The sequence below is a fragment of the Sphaerodactylus townsendi genome, linkage group LG10 (genome assembly GCF_021028975.2).
Source record: "Sphaerodactylus townsendi isolate TG3544 linkage group LG10, MPM_Stown_v2.3, whole genome shotgun sequence".
Taxonomy (NCBI): Eukaryota; Metazoa; Chordata; class Lepidosauria; order Squamata; family Sphaerodactylidae; genus Sphaerodactylus; species Sphaerodactylus townsendi.
In genome coordinates, this window is record NC_059434.1 from 21,568,940 (window position 1) to 21,583,795 (window position 14,856).

The window sequence follows — 14,856 nt, forward strand, 5'->3', positions numbered from 1 at the left end:
ATCTAGATAGAATTTCCCTGTGGGGAATTGACCTCAGACTGGCAGTGGCTGTTTGAGGCCTCAGGTAGAGGTATTTTACACCACCTACTTCCTGGTCCTTTTTAACTGGAGATGCTGGGGTTTGAACCTGGGAACCTGAGAGCAGCAGTGGCGTAGGAGGTTAAGAGCTCATGTATCTAATCTGGAGGAACCGGGTTTGATTCCCAGCTCTGCCGCCTGAGCTGTGGAGGCTTCTCTGGGGAATTCAGATTAGCCCGTACACTCCCACACACACCAGCTGGGTGACCTTGGGCTAGTCACAGCTTTTCAGAGCTCTCTCAGCCCCACCTACCTCACAGGGTGTTTGTTGTAAAGGGGGGAAGGGTGCATGAGATTGTAAGCCCTTTGAGTCTCCTGCAGGGAGAGAAAGGGGAGGCATATAAATCCCAAACTCCCCTCCTCTCCCTCCTCCCTCCCTCCTCCTCCTCCTCGCCTCCTCCTCCTCCTCCTCCTCCTCCTCCTCCTCCTCCCCCTCCTCCTCTCTTCTTCTTCTTCTTCTTCTTCTTCTTCTTCTTCTTCTTCTTCTTCTTCTTCTTCTTCTTCTTCTTCTTCTTCTTCTTCTTCTTCTTCTTCTTCTTCTTCCACACACACAAAGCAGAGCCTTTTCCACTTAGCTGCAGCCTCTCCCCAGTGTGATCCAGCTGCAGCAAAAGGCAGATGTGATGTTAGGGTGCCTTCACAGAAGAACAGTCACATGAAGTAACAGTTCCACTCCATTCCATGCTAATTCTAGATGTTCAGTTCTGGATGGTGCACTTTATTTTATTTATTTATTTATTTATTTTTTAATCTTATATACTGCCCAACCCCCGAAGGGCTCTTTAAGAAAAAGGTACATGATATGGGCTCAAAGTGCAATGCAGATGGTTGGGGGTCTGGAAGGCTAGTTCTATGAGGAAAGGGTGAAAGGAGCCAGGTATGTTTGGCCTGTAGAAGAGGTGAGACCTGAACATGTGCCTAAAATACCTGAAGGGCCGTGATGTGGAAGAGAGCAAAGACTTGCTTTCTGCCCCTCCAAAAGGAAAGACTACATCTAGTGGGCTTATATTATGGATTTTGGTTGATGTTTAAGAGAAATGTCCTGATGGTAAGAGGATTTTGAAAATGCAACCAGTTATTTAAAGGGTTGGAGTCCCTCACTTAAAGGTCTTCGAACTGGATCAGAAATATTCTAGTTTTGGGTTACATGCACTGAGCACGGGTTGAATGGCGTCGCCTGTTAGGACTTCATTCTTCCAGATCCTATTCAAAGGAGAAATAATGAATATATGGAATAATATGCATCTCCCCTATCAAAAGATGAGCACTTTCTCAACAAGGCTATAAAATGCGCTCCTTCGGACAAGATCTGGAAACCCAGGGTGAAGAAATGCCAACCAGTCTCTCATTAAAAGAAATGCATTATGGATATAGTGCTCCCAGAGAACCACGAGAAAGCCAAGCCTTTGCTATGTAAGCTTTATCATCTAATTTTGACAGCTGGAAAAAGGCACATAAGAAGAAAGAACAGGTCCTGGAGAGTCAAAGGTGACTTTGGAATTTTTAAAGCAGCATTCACTGCATGAGAGCAACTTTGACCTTTGCATCGGAATATTCCATTTCCTTTGAATATATACTAAGATCTGGGGAGGTCAACTGCCTCTTCTTTCTCCAATCTGCAGTTTCAAAAATCTCACAAGAGGCATAGAGTCAAAGGGTCCTCACTGACCTTCTCGGTGTATTAAACTTCATAGGAGCCAAACCTACCTGTTGTGAAGACACAGGAGGTACAGATATACTTGAATTCCCTCTGAATTCTTGGTAAAGCATAGAAAATAAATGTAAACATAAAGGACTGCATAATTCTCACACAGAGAAAGCTCTCATCTGACGTCTTTTTTAATTTGCTGTTTAACAATTACTTCATTGGATGGATTTATACATACAATTCAGTATATATAAGGAAAGTCACGAAAATAACTGAAATATTACTTAATCCCGTAGGCTGCAACTGAGGTCAGCTTTTCCAACTTTTCTGACTTGCAAATGAAGCAGACTGGAGCATTTCGAAAGTAGGAAGACAGAAAGACCGTCTTTACCTCCAGTTCTATTTCTCTATGCAGTGCAAGGTATTTCAGATTGAGAAACAAAGTAATTTTGATATTTTTCCTATCAGCGCTCATATGGTGAGCATTTTCCTACATGACCCCAAGAATGGCTTTTGGTGTAGCCTGCATCATTAGGGATGTGACTCAAATGAGAGATGTCTCTGTAGAGGCAGCATACTAATTATCCCAATTAAATAACAAAGAGGAATCCTAGTTCTTTCATTCAGTTCTTTCATTCAGTTTGTAGTTTGCACGAAGAACACAACTAGATTTAAGCAACGTTGTATCAAATGCCCTTGCATTATGATCTTTTGGGTCCAAAGCTAGCAATTTTGTGGAAGGTGGGAGGAGGATATTGCCTAAAGAACATTTAGTTAAAAAAATCTGTGTCCCCCCCACCCCACCATTTGATAGCTGTTCTTTGGCTTCCCCCCCGCCAGCCCCAATTTCTTCATTCCATGTTATTTAGAATCAGTGAAAAGAATCACATTTTGATGCTATTTATCCAACTAGATTTGGCAAACAAAGTAATTGGAAAGTGAGGTCAATACTTCCTGGATGTTTCACATAGGTGATCCCAGCCAATCAAAGATCATGCAACACCTCCCTTCTCACAGGGGGCTGACTCTTCTGAGGTTCTTTCACCATGATCATACTCCATGGGTTTGTCATCTGCTGTTTGGATACCTATCTGGTTCTTTCTTAGGGCCTTGCATCTCTTCTTTCTTAGGTCCTTCTCCGTCCTGTTCCTTTCTAGGATGTCCACAGCTCAGTCAACAGTAGCCTCGTCAAACAACTTGTATGTACTAAACCCTCAGCTCAGCTAGTCCAGAGATTACCTCCCCTCAACGCCCCTTAGAAATCATGGCACTACGTTACAATAGAGATTGCAAATCAGAATGGGTAAATTAGTAGATTTTATTGAACCAGTTTCTGTTGGCTAAGTTCATGGAACTCTCCACCAGGCAGAGGAGGAAACCAGACAGTGCTCTGTCTGTATACAGTTAGAATTTTGAACATCAATATTTCCATCACTTCAGACAGATAGTGGCCAAACCACAACACACTAGTACATCAGACAGTTTTATACAAAACATTAAAACCAAGAAATTATTTAAAAGCTACTCAAGAAGCATTCGGTGCACTGTAATTGTTCTCTTCCAACCTTGCTTTCCATGAAGGTCTGTCAGATTCAATTCTACTAGTGTCTGTACAGTAGACATAAATGATAAGGGAAGGTGTCCATCTTCAAACTTGATGTGGACATGAGTCCTTGGCCAATCACAGTTCTCCTCTGCGCATTCATTGTGTGTCTGAGATTATGTATGGAAGTTTCTCTTTAAGCTCACTGAGTATCACTCATGAGTGGGGTAACATTGGGAGAACTGCTGATATATTGTTTTGTCTGCCATCACTTTTTTCATGTGATACCCTCAAACATGCTGAAGACTGTTTAACTTATGTGTTATTTTTTATTTAGATATCTCACCAAGTGAAACATTATGAACTTTGTATGACCTGTTTGTTGCTGAGCTGTAAACAATTGTGGTGGAGAAAGTGCATCTGTCAGTAACATTTTACACTTCAGTTGCTAGACCCAACTCTGAATGTCTTGCTGGATTTTGGAGTTGGGAATAACTAGGTCTTGTTTCCAAAATGAAATCAGAACATTGGATTCTCCATTATTTTGTATCCTACCACCATTCTACTGGCAAAAACAGATCTTTCCCTTCTTTACACTTTCTCCAGAAGCTAATTTTTGACCCCACTCTTATCCCCAAAAGGCATTGTGGCTAGAGAGGGGCTCTCACAGACCCAGTAAGGAGGAAAATTGGGTGAGATGGTCTCTCCTTCCTCAGTGGAATGGTTGTAAGATACAACCTTGTGCGTTTTTTGCAGCAAATTTCTTCTCTTTTAAAAAATTTACATCTCTACCACCACATGTTATTGTTGGACATTTTGGCTTGGTTCAGACATACCACCAAGGTTTATGTTTAGTCAAATTAGTTTGTGAAAGCATGGTCCAGTTCATAGAATATCACTTTATGTTGGTTTGCCTAACAAATGGCTAGATTAATTGCCTTCGCTCTGCAGAATAGGAGGGTGTCGCTGGGAGAAAGGGCAGGACATCTATATACATAGATCACATCAACCATAGTAAAGACTGTGTTTAATAAACTAGTTTCAAGCCATGACTTCTGATCTTGGTTTGACATACTCCAACCAGCTACAGTTAGTGGAGTAGCCTGGATTCAGATGTTCATACTAACCAGCACAATTAAACCACGTTTTTGTGAATTGTTGGAACTGGAGAAGACCAATCATGTCAGTGAATGAAGAATTAGAGAAAGGTTCTTTCTGTATTTTACAAAAGCACAGAAGTGTCTGTGTGTATCAATAATACACTGCAGAAAAAGAAGCATGAAGCAATCATACATGAACTATTTTTTTTGCCAAAGTTTAGCAACATATTTATCTGCATTGGCAATTGTGGAAAGACGACACATAAATGGACTCAAGGAACTGAAAATGAAGGCAAACTATACCTGTCCCCTTTTAGAATTATCTTCAGAATTTTTCCTAGTTAAATCAGAATTAGGGAAAAGTAAATTGCAGAACAGAGATAAATTTAAGAACAATACAGTACTGGAATAGTCACTGTCTAACCATCTATGTTTCAGCAGGACAAGATGAAGCTGAGATGAAGCAAAGCAAGTGGGGGTGGGGGGTGGGGAGGCCAGAAGAGCAAAACAACACAAAAAGGCAGAAAAGGCACAAGAAGATCTGCAGCCAGTGGCAGGAATACAGTTCCCAAGTTGCTCAGACCAGGGAGTCTTACTTGATCTGGCCTGGGCTATTGCTATTAAGAAGATTGTTTGCTCAGCTGACTCATCTTCCCAAGCCCCCTCGTCTAGTAAAAACTGGGTGGTCCTGAATAAGCCAAACCCCAACAGAAAGCCTTTAGATTCAGAACTGCTGAGTGTCTTAGTAGTGATAGTCCCATCCTGTTTTTTCTCTATCTCTGAGGAAAACATTCTAAAGCACATAGTTGAAAAGCTGCTGTTCCCAAATCATTAAATGATTTGGCCAGTGTAACTTATCAAATACAAGTTTGTATCCAATGAGATCTGCTCATGGTATAGGAATTTCCTGCTTCATTTTCCCATTGCACCTGAGTTGAAATTTTGTTCCTGGGGATTAGTGGATCATTAGGAAAAGTATAAGGCCGTGGTGGCGAACCTTTGGCACTCCAGATGTTATGGACTACAATTCCCATCAGCTCCTGCCAGCATGGCCAATTGGCCTTGCTGGCAGGGGCTGATGGGAATTGTAGTCCATAACATCTGGAGTGCCAAAGGTTTGCCACCACAGGTATAAGGGATAAGTAGGGTTGCCAGCAGTGGGTTGGGAAATACATGGAGATTTTGCGGGTGGAGCATAAGGAGAGCAGGATTTGGAGTGGGGAGGGCCTTTAATGGGGGATAATACCATAAAAGTACACCTTCCAAACCAGCCATTTTCACCAAGTGAACTTATCTCTGTCACCCAGAGATCTGCTATAATCATAAGAGATTTCCAAACCTGGAGATAAGGGGAAGCTGCAGATTAAGGAGGAACTGGAGAAAATCATTACTATCTTTTTCAAGGGCCCCTCCGGTTTTCAGAACTTCATTATCAAATGTCAAGATTCTCGCAGTAATGTCCAATCAGTAGACCATACATCAGTAAAATGGTGGTATGTCATTCTATCTTGTAATATAGAAAGAATTCTCAGTTTTAATTGCTTTAAAATGGTTTTCTAGTCACTTTCAAACACATTTCATAATAATACTAGCATGCCCGGCCACGCGTTGCTGTGGCTGAGTCTGGTGAAGTGGAAAAGGAAGAAAAGGGGAAGCGAATGGTTCGAACATGTGTCATTGCACAATGATTGCAAAGGAGGGGAGAGGCAAGGGGCCCCTCCCTCCCCTCCCTCTCTCCCGTTCCCTTGCATGGCAACCCTGCAGGTCCCTCCCTAACGTTCCCCTTCCTCTGCTAGGGTGGGTGAGCCATGTCCAGGTGGGCTGATCCTGTCCCTTTCACTCCCTTCCCTTGCAGGCGAATTATCTAGCGTAAAACACGCTGGGAGGCATGAGCTACGTTGTGTTCAAATTTCAGAGCGTTTGGTCCAGCAAACCCCTGGACCCTCCCTCCCCTTCCCCTTCCTCCGCTTGGGTGGGTGGGCCATGTGAAGATGGCCCGCCCCATCCGTTTAACTCCATAAGGCAGTGGTTTTCAAAGGAGAGGCATGGATTTGGTCCTCCCTTGTATCAGAGGGTGTTGCTTTGATGGCCAGCAGATGGCGCTGTTGTGGAACAGAACTGTGGTTCCAACTGTCACAAGTGTGGCATGTACACAATAACTGGCACAGTTGTGACATGTACACAACAGGAGGTGTGGAAACAGTATGAAAACTTGGCCACATGTGAATGCGATGTTGTGTGAAAATTTCAAAGCAATCGGTCCAGTAGTTTGGGAGATTATCTGTCAGCAGAAAAATGAACTGATAGATTTTTATATATATAGATATGAAACAGAATCCTTCATTACAAATAACACTTCTATCACATACTCCTGTCTGACCTCTCAAATCAACATCTGGAGACTTGTTACGCATCCCCTCATCATACAAGGTCCATCTTAATAGAATGTATTTTAGGGCCTTTGGGTGGTATCCACAATGTAATGGAATGCTGATACTCTGGAAATCTGCTTGTCCCCTGCATCTTTCAGCAAGTAGTGACAATGACATTTTAAAAGAAGGGCTTCAAATCCTGCCTGAGTTAATTTCTCTTCTCTTCTGCTAACAGGTGTCTGGTATGTTCCTGTGGGGTGGTTTAGTTTAACAATGTTGTGGGGTTTGGGGTTTTTTTTGGTTAATTTTTATTTTGATACTTGATTTGTAAAAATCCTGTCTTAAAAATGGTGTTAGCTGTTTTGATGATCCCTGATCAAAAAGTGGGATGCAAATACTTTGAAAAAAAAATATTGAAGGTGTGTATATACATCATACATCACGACCAGTTCATCTGATAGTATAAATAAAGTTGATTCTTATGTCATCTAAACGCTGTAGTTGTCACTTGTATCATCTGATGTGATCAACTGGAAAGGACCGACAATGGAGTTATTCGATGATGTCATAGTCTCTTCCATCCCCTGAGATCTCTTCAGTTCCAGTGTAGCATAGAAAATGACTAAACAGCAGGGATAACAGGTCAGCTTTAGGAGTATAGGAACTAGGCCTGAGCACAGTTCTACTGAACTTCAGTTTATCCTGTAGATAATTGGGAATAGATATCTTTTGCAGACTTTTGTCCTCCAATTTGAATGGCAGTTGAGAGTAGATTAAGTAAAATTTTAACAAAAAACTTTAAAACATACAACATGGGTAACATACAGGACAGAAGGAGCTCAGAAATAACCATCACTTGATGTAGTATTTTGGTTGCATGTAAAGGTAACCAATCCAGTAAACGAGGTTGAACAGGGTGAAAGCTGTGGGAAAGAAGATCCGAGAGTAGGAGTCAATTTTGGCCACCCGGATGTGTATTCTTCCTTCTCGCCAAGATCCTGTGCGGCAGTCATCAAAGCAACAAAAGAAGCTGGTGCAGTCCTTACCTTCAAGGCACTCATAGCCATAATGGTCATCATGCTCTTGAAGGTGATGGATATTGTTTATTGGAATTAATGTTGAGCCAGGGCGGACAGCAAGAGCAGGTGGATTCTGAAAACAAACAAGCAAAAAAGGTAGATTTTGCTCAAGATCGATGGGTGCAATTGAAAGGGAAATATATTATGAGTTGCACAACTTTTTGCAATCTTCACCATATCCGGGTGAGTTATCTTCAGAAAAACTAAACTAAGGCTCATTCCGCACATGCAGAATAATTCACTTTCAAACTGCTTTCAGTGCTCTTTGAAGCTGTGTGGAATAGCAAAATCCACTTGCAAACAGTTGTGAAAGTGGTTTGAAAATGCATTATTTTGCGTGTGTGGAAGGGGCCTAAGTCACCAGTTACTTAGGGTTTCTGTGTAATAGTTACCGACAGAACCTTGGCACAAATCCCTTCACAGAAATCTGTCCTTATTGGTCCTTACTTGGAGTTGCTCAGCTCTCACAGAACTGACCCTCAGCCTCCAGAGCACAGATCTATATCAGAATACCCACTCACTCTGGCATTCCCAACAGTTCTCCCTTCAACACCAACTGCCTTCGGGTTAAGAACGCCCAGCAGTTCTCTCTAGCTAATCAGGTTGTGGTCTCCATTAACCCTTTAGGCTTGCAACATTCTAAGGTCAGAATGAGCTTAAGGGGCAGTATCTGTTACCATGTCCTTTATATAACCCCAATTTCAAGTGGATTTGACAAAGGGGTCAAGTTCTTTGGCCCCCCAAACAAGGTGCCCCAGCTATCCTCCATTATTTCCCATGCGGGGGGGGGGGGGGAGAAAAAATCCTCTAAGCTGCTTCCATGGAAAAATCATGCCTGCCAGCAGCAATTACTAGTCAAATCATGCCTCCCATGGAAGAACCAATACAGTAAACGCAACAGAACCACTGGAATATTCAGTAATCCCAGTGCAGCCAGAAGCCAATGTGCCAAGCCAAACAGAATCAGAATCAAACCAGAGAAATTCGAGGTAGGGGACACTTTTGCAAGACCAACACAACCAATGGCAATGGACAGAATGCCTAGCAGAACCCAAGGCCATTATGGCAATGCAAACTCAACAGGACTAAGGTCAAGCCAGAGAAAAACAAATCTAAATAGTGAGCAACACTAAAAACTGCAAAGGATCACGAAGTAATTCTAAAGAAGTCTCAGGGCTCCTTGCCCCCCTCGTCAGTAGGTTGTGGAGTGGTGCCCCTTCTGCAATGGGGGCGCTGGCCATGACTGTTACCTGGACCATGTACTCCCCGCAGGAAGAACACTGACGGAATTTTGGCAAACTGTTATGACCCTGGATTATTCAATAACGAGACTTCATATTCAGACAACTTCTTTTATTGAAAGCAGCATCAGGAAAAGGCATTTAGACTTCTATTGCCAGAACATCTTTCATTATACCTTACTTCATGCCCCTCCACATCACATCACACTGCCCATTGGTACCAGTTCCCCTCCAATCTTATGGGAAGGAGACAGAACAGCCTTCACTTGGGTCAAAACAACACAGGCTTCCCAGAGCTTTGAAGCACAAAGGAAGCACATTAAACTTTGCCTGGAAAGCAAAACTAAGAGACAGAGAACAGATAGAAGTCCCAGGGAGGGAGGAAGCAGTGTATTGGGAGAGGATCCTGTCCAGGAGACATGGCAGGATTGGGCCAGAACGGGGCAGATCATGATGCTTGCTGTGTATAGAGTCTTTCTTCCTCTTGTGTCTTCCTGTCATATGCTGAACTGTGCTTGTATTGGTAAAGCAGCCAAGTGATTTGACCAGTATTAATTTGCTTTTCATATAATTGTGAAACACGCATGGACCTCACTGGCAACCATGTGTATTCCCGAGAGACACTGTGCTAAAAAATCAGATGAGGAATGAGTTTAAACATATACAAAAAGTATGCAGTGCAGATCTGAGATTTCCCCTTAACATACAACAAAATCCTGTTGCAAAACGGGTGGGGACAGAGGCAGAGGCTAGCCAAACTACACCTTTCACACACAAATAACAGAGGTATGATTTGTGTTAGGAAAAGGATGGTCTCTTGGTTGCTCGCACTGGATGGCAGGTGCCAGAAGAGGGAGACAGAGGCAAGCCACACTACTTTCTTCCTTGGTAACAGTCACAGCAGCGTCTCTGGAGGGGTGTGGGAGGCATGTGTTGCTTGCACTCTGAAGGGCAGGCAGGCACATCGAGACCAAGGCAGGATCTGCATAACCCAGGCAAGGTCCGGACATGGGTTCAAAAGTAAATCCAAGGTTTAACAACCAAAAAGTATGGATGAGTTATTGGAGGGAAACTGCCACAAAAGATGGCATAGTTGTTTACAGGCTCTGCTAATCCATCCTTGGGATCAGACTGACTGGGAGATCTGCTTCTTTTCTCCTTTTTTTGCAGGAAACAGGAGCAAACTGCAGGCTGGAAACAAGCTGAAAACATGCCACAAACTGAGAAGAATCAGATTACTGTTGAACCAGATATTGCCTCTCCAGTCTAATGCATGGCAATTTGGACTATTTTACAGCTGGCGATTTCCAGCTGCAAAACTCCTAAATAAAACCAAACCAGAGATATCTCTTTTAAAATAAAAAATTAAGTGCAGGGGTGAGGGAACGAAACCTTGCCATCCTCCTATGCCTTTCATCGATGCTATCGGCCCACTGTGGCTGACTTGCAGTATTGAAGCTGGGCTGAGAGGAAAGTGCTGAAAAAATTGGAGGGAAATAAAGTAAGCTACAAGGATTCAGAGCTATCTCCTCTCTGCTGGGGCCTTTCCCCACTTACCTTAAGCCCTGCGCTACTTGAGGAGAGTAGCGCGGGGTCCCCCAGCACCCCCCACGAGAGGGGCGTTGATAGCGCAGCTGCCCCGACGGTGCCGCTATCGTGCCCCCCCATCCCTGGCACTCTTGCAAAGGGCGCCTTTTGATGACTGGGGACGCCGGGGCACGTGCCAGGGATGCCGCGCGCTGAGAGCAGCGCACGGCATAGGGGGGATAGGGGAGAGTGGGGAAAGGCCCCCAGTCTACTTTTTGTGGGGGGGGGGGTAGGCATGGAATTGGCAGCAAGAAAAAAAGGCCCTTCCCAAATACCACTTCAGCATCTCAGGAAAGGATGAAGAAACTAACTCACTCATGCCTCAATGTTCCCAACATCTTCTGGTGACCATTCTCTAAGGAAAAATTAAATTGCCCACCAAACAGGACAACTTTCCACCGATAATCTGGTCAGAAGGATCCCTTGGGGGAGGGGTGCAAACCTTGGAAATTCTATCTCAAGTAGATGGGGAAAGTTACTCCTATGGAAATGTGTCTTGTCTCTGAAACCAATCGAAACGTCTATTGTGTTGATTAATGGAACTAAATTGAACTGAGCTGTTAAAAGAAGTTGACTCAAAGATCTGACGCCAAATCCAATCTTTGTAAAAACCTGCTGTTTTACAATCATGTGCCCAATTTTTTTAACAATCAATCAGCAATGCTTTCCTCCTAAAAGTGGATCACACAATGGTTCAGGATTCTTTGTGATGGTGACATGTTTCCTACATTTAAACATCTAAAGAGGAAAACTATGAAAGACTGAATTATTTGTCATATGGATATGTAGTCCTAGTAGAGGCTGACAGAAAGTGGGAACAGAGACCCACAGTGGGAGATGAACAAGGACCTTGATCACAAAAACTTGGTTTTAGTCACTAGGTGTACCCAATTGTCCTGTTTCATTATATAAAGAACAATTATGTATACCACTATGGGCTAGAACTTAGATTTCTTAAAATCTGACCAATATACATCGAAGAGGAGGAAGAAAAAGAGTTTGGATTTATATCCCCCCTTTCTCTCCTGCAGGAGACTCAAAGGGGCTTACAATCTCCTTGCCCTCCCCCCCTCACAACAAACATCCTGTGAGGTAGGTAGGGCTGAGAGAGCTCCGAGAAGCTGTGACTAGCCCAAGGTCACCCAGCTGGCGTGTGTGGGAGTGCACAGGCTAATCTGAATTCCCCAGATAAGCCTCCACAGCTCAGGCGGCAGAGCTGGGAATCAAACCCGGTTCCTCCAGATTAGATACACGAGCTCTTAACCACTGCTGCTCATAATGTAAGATCACATTTGAAAGGGGTGAAGTGAACCCCATAACATATCAGAATCTGTGAATATGCTGTCACACAGATATGAAGAACTAGCAAACAGAGCTGTGTATTTTCAGGGTGCCAAGAATCTATTTTGGCCAATGGATGAAGCTTTGATTTTCCCAACATGGAGGCTGGGTCACAAATCAATGTCTGTGTAGTCTGCTGGGGTTCCCATAATGAAGCTGAGAGGATACAGCACCCAGAAGCCCATGGAATTAATTACTCAAAAGCTTCAACAAAAGTTGCTGAAATTGTATGATTAAATTTTAAATAGGTATTACAGCGCAAGCTGCTTTTTCAGCATTCTTGGTAACATTTGGGATCTAATTGAGCCAATTACCATCAGCAACGTTGTTAAAATGCAACACTTAGACACATTATAATAGAGCAGGCAGATAATTGCTCATCATGTAAAGAAATAAAAGTTCCTGATAGGGCCTGTTTTTGACATTTCAGTTACTAAACAATTATATCGTGTTGGCTGAAAGAATCTAATTCCTTTAATTGAACTGTAAGCAGTACAGAAAAAAAAATTGGGAGCCAAGATGAGTAGAATACCTTAACAGCCAAATGTAAAAGAATGCCCTATCAATAAATTATAACCTTCCTGTCTATACAAACCATCTAGATCTTTAAACAATTGCGTGTATCTGTTCGTCTGGTCTGTATCTGTTAGTCTGCTCTGTTAACCAAACCAATTTGTCCGTGAACATTTTCCTCCCTCTTTGAGTTCAACAATACCTTTTCCTGTATTGTCGAAGGCTTTCACAGCCGGAATCACTTGGGTGCTGTGTGGTTTCCGGGCTGTATGGCCGTGTTCTAGCAGCATTCTCTCCTGACGTTTCGCCTGCGTCTGTGGCTGGCATCTTCAGAGGATCTGATGTTGGGAAAGCAAGTGGAGTATATATCTGTTGGAGTGTCCAGGGTGGGTGAGGAAACCTTGTCTGTGAGTAACAAAGGCGGCAACCAGGTCAATAGTTGGGGGCATCTGAATAGAAGTATGAGTAACAATGAAGACTATAGCCTGGGAGTAACCCTGTAGATAGCAAGGTCACTGGTGGGAGCATCTGAATAGAAGTATCCTGACCTTTGTTTCTTTTGTCTATGGTCAACCAGCTCCACACAAACACAGGATGACCATAGACGAAAGAAACAAAGGCCAGGATACTTCTATTCAGATGCTCCCACCAGTGACCTTGCTATCTACAGGGTTACTCCCAGGCTATAGTCTTCATTGTTACTCATACTTCTATTCAGATGCCCTCAACTATTGACCTGGTTGCCGCCTTTGTTACCACACACAGACAAGGTTTCCCCACCCACCCTGGACATTCCAACAGATATATATACTCCACTTGCTTTCCCAACATCAGATCCTCTGAAGATGCCAGCCACAGACGCAGGCGAAACGTCAGGAGAGAATGCTGCTAGAACACGGCCATACAGCCCGGAAACCACACAGCACCCAATACCTTTTCCTGGCAGCCATTTATGATCAGTTTCCCATTGTGGATTAAAACAAACAATAAATGGAATCCTAACAGATTTTCCAGGTAGGGAAACCACTTCTGACCACCAGCAAAACTATGACGAGGATTGTGGGATCCATGTAGACAAAACCACGTGAGTATTGTGAAAAGAGGAATGGGAAGAGACTGAGCAGAAAGGTCTAGGATTCAATCCGTTATATCAACAAACTCACGTGGTACTAGGCAAAACCATTCTCTCATGCCAATCATACTTAAGATCTTTCGACCTGATTTTATGACTATTATGTATACTTAATTCTCCTAGACTTTATTTTGATAATGTAAGGCCCATTCAAAGCATTTTTGCACTCCAAGCAAAGCATTTTGCACCCCTCTCCCAATTATTCATTGTTACTTAAAAAAAAATCAGATTGTTGGAGGATAAGTATGGCAAGAAGGTGTAGCACAGAGCCAGACAATAAAATACATCATATAAGCAGGATCTATGATCCTATAGGATCAGAAACCTCTGCCTAAACCTGAAATGGTAAAATGATTACTGTAAAATGGGAAATATATGCAAAAAGTCCTATTCAGTGCATCATGTTTGGCAAGAACTCTGGTGAACTCTTCTGATTGGACAATATCCCTATCAGGTACATACTGCTGAATGACTCCCTCCTCTCACTGCTTCATGATGGCAATCTACCATATATACTCGTGTATAAGCTGACTTTTTCAGCACATTTTTAATGCTGAAAAAGCCCCCCTTGGCTTATACTCGAGTATATACAGTAAGTGTAAAGACAGAGCTTTGTATGAGAACGACAGCAGTGATGATGATGACTGCAAACTCAGTGATGATTACAATGTCTATGCTGATAACCTCACACCAGCTATGTTTGGACATACAGATGATGATGAGGAATCCAGTTTTGAAGGATTTTAACTCTTGTGTTTAGCTTAGTTGCTGATTTAGCTAAGGTTTTTTTACATTTAAAGTTATTGTTGATACCATATTGTTCTTGTTGAACCTCTTTTCCACTTACAGGGCTAGTTTACTGTTTTTCTTTGAAATAAATATTCAAAAACATTTAACCTACTGATGCTTCAATTAATGTATCTATTTTTATTTTTGAAATTTACCAGTAGCTGCTGCATTTCCCACCCTAGGCTTATACTCGAGTCAATAAGTTTTCCCAGTTTTTTGTGGTAAAATTAGGAGCCTCGGGTCGGCTTATACTCGAGTATATATGGTACTTCTCCACTCAGCTAGCATGAAGTTTTCCTTCTGCAGAAGACATCTTCTGCTGGAGAAAGATTCCATCCTTAGCTAAGCAGAGTGGTGGGATATACCTATTATTTTTAACTCTGTCAGCTAACAAACTGGAATTGGTGAATTGTTTGCTTTAAATGTTTGGTTC

General features: G+C 42.7%; 1 protein-coding gene across 3 annotated transcripts in view; it reads right to left on the minus strand.

Annotated features, from left to right (window-relative positions):
* Window positions 1–6,596: 6,596 nt before the first annotated feature.
* Window positions 6,597–14,856, minus strand: part of GABRG1 (gamma-aminobutyric acid type A receptor subunit gamma1) — a 130,375-nt gene continuing 122,115 nt past the window's right edge. For 2 of the 3 annotated variants that reach the window (XM_048509621.1, XM_048509620.1), the window contains exon 9: window positions 6,597–7,893. In XM_048509621.1, coding sequence (XP_048365578.1) covers window positions 7,594–7,893 — 300 coding nt within the window. In that variant the 3' untranslated portion in view covers window positions 6,597–7,593. The remainder of the gene's footprint in view (window positions 7,894–14,856) is intronic. The other variant, XM_048509622.1, reaches the window with a different exon arrangement.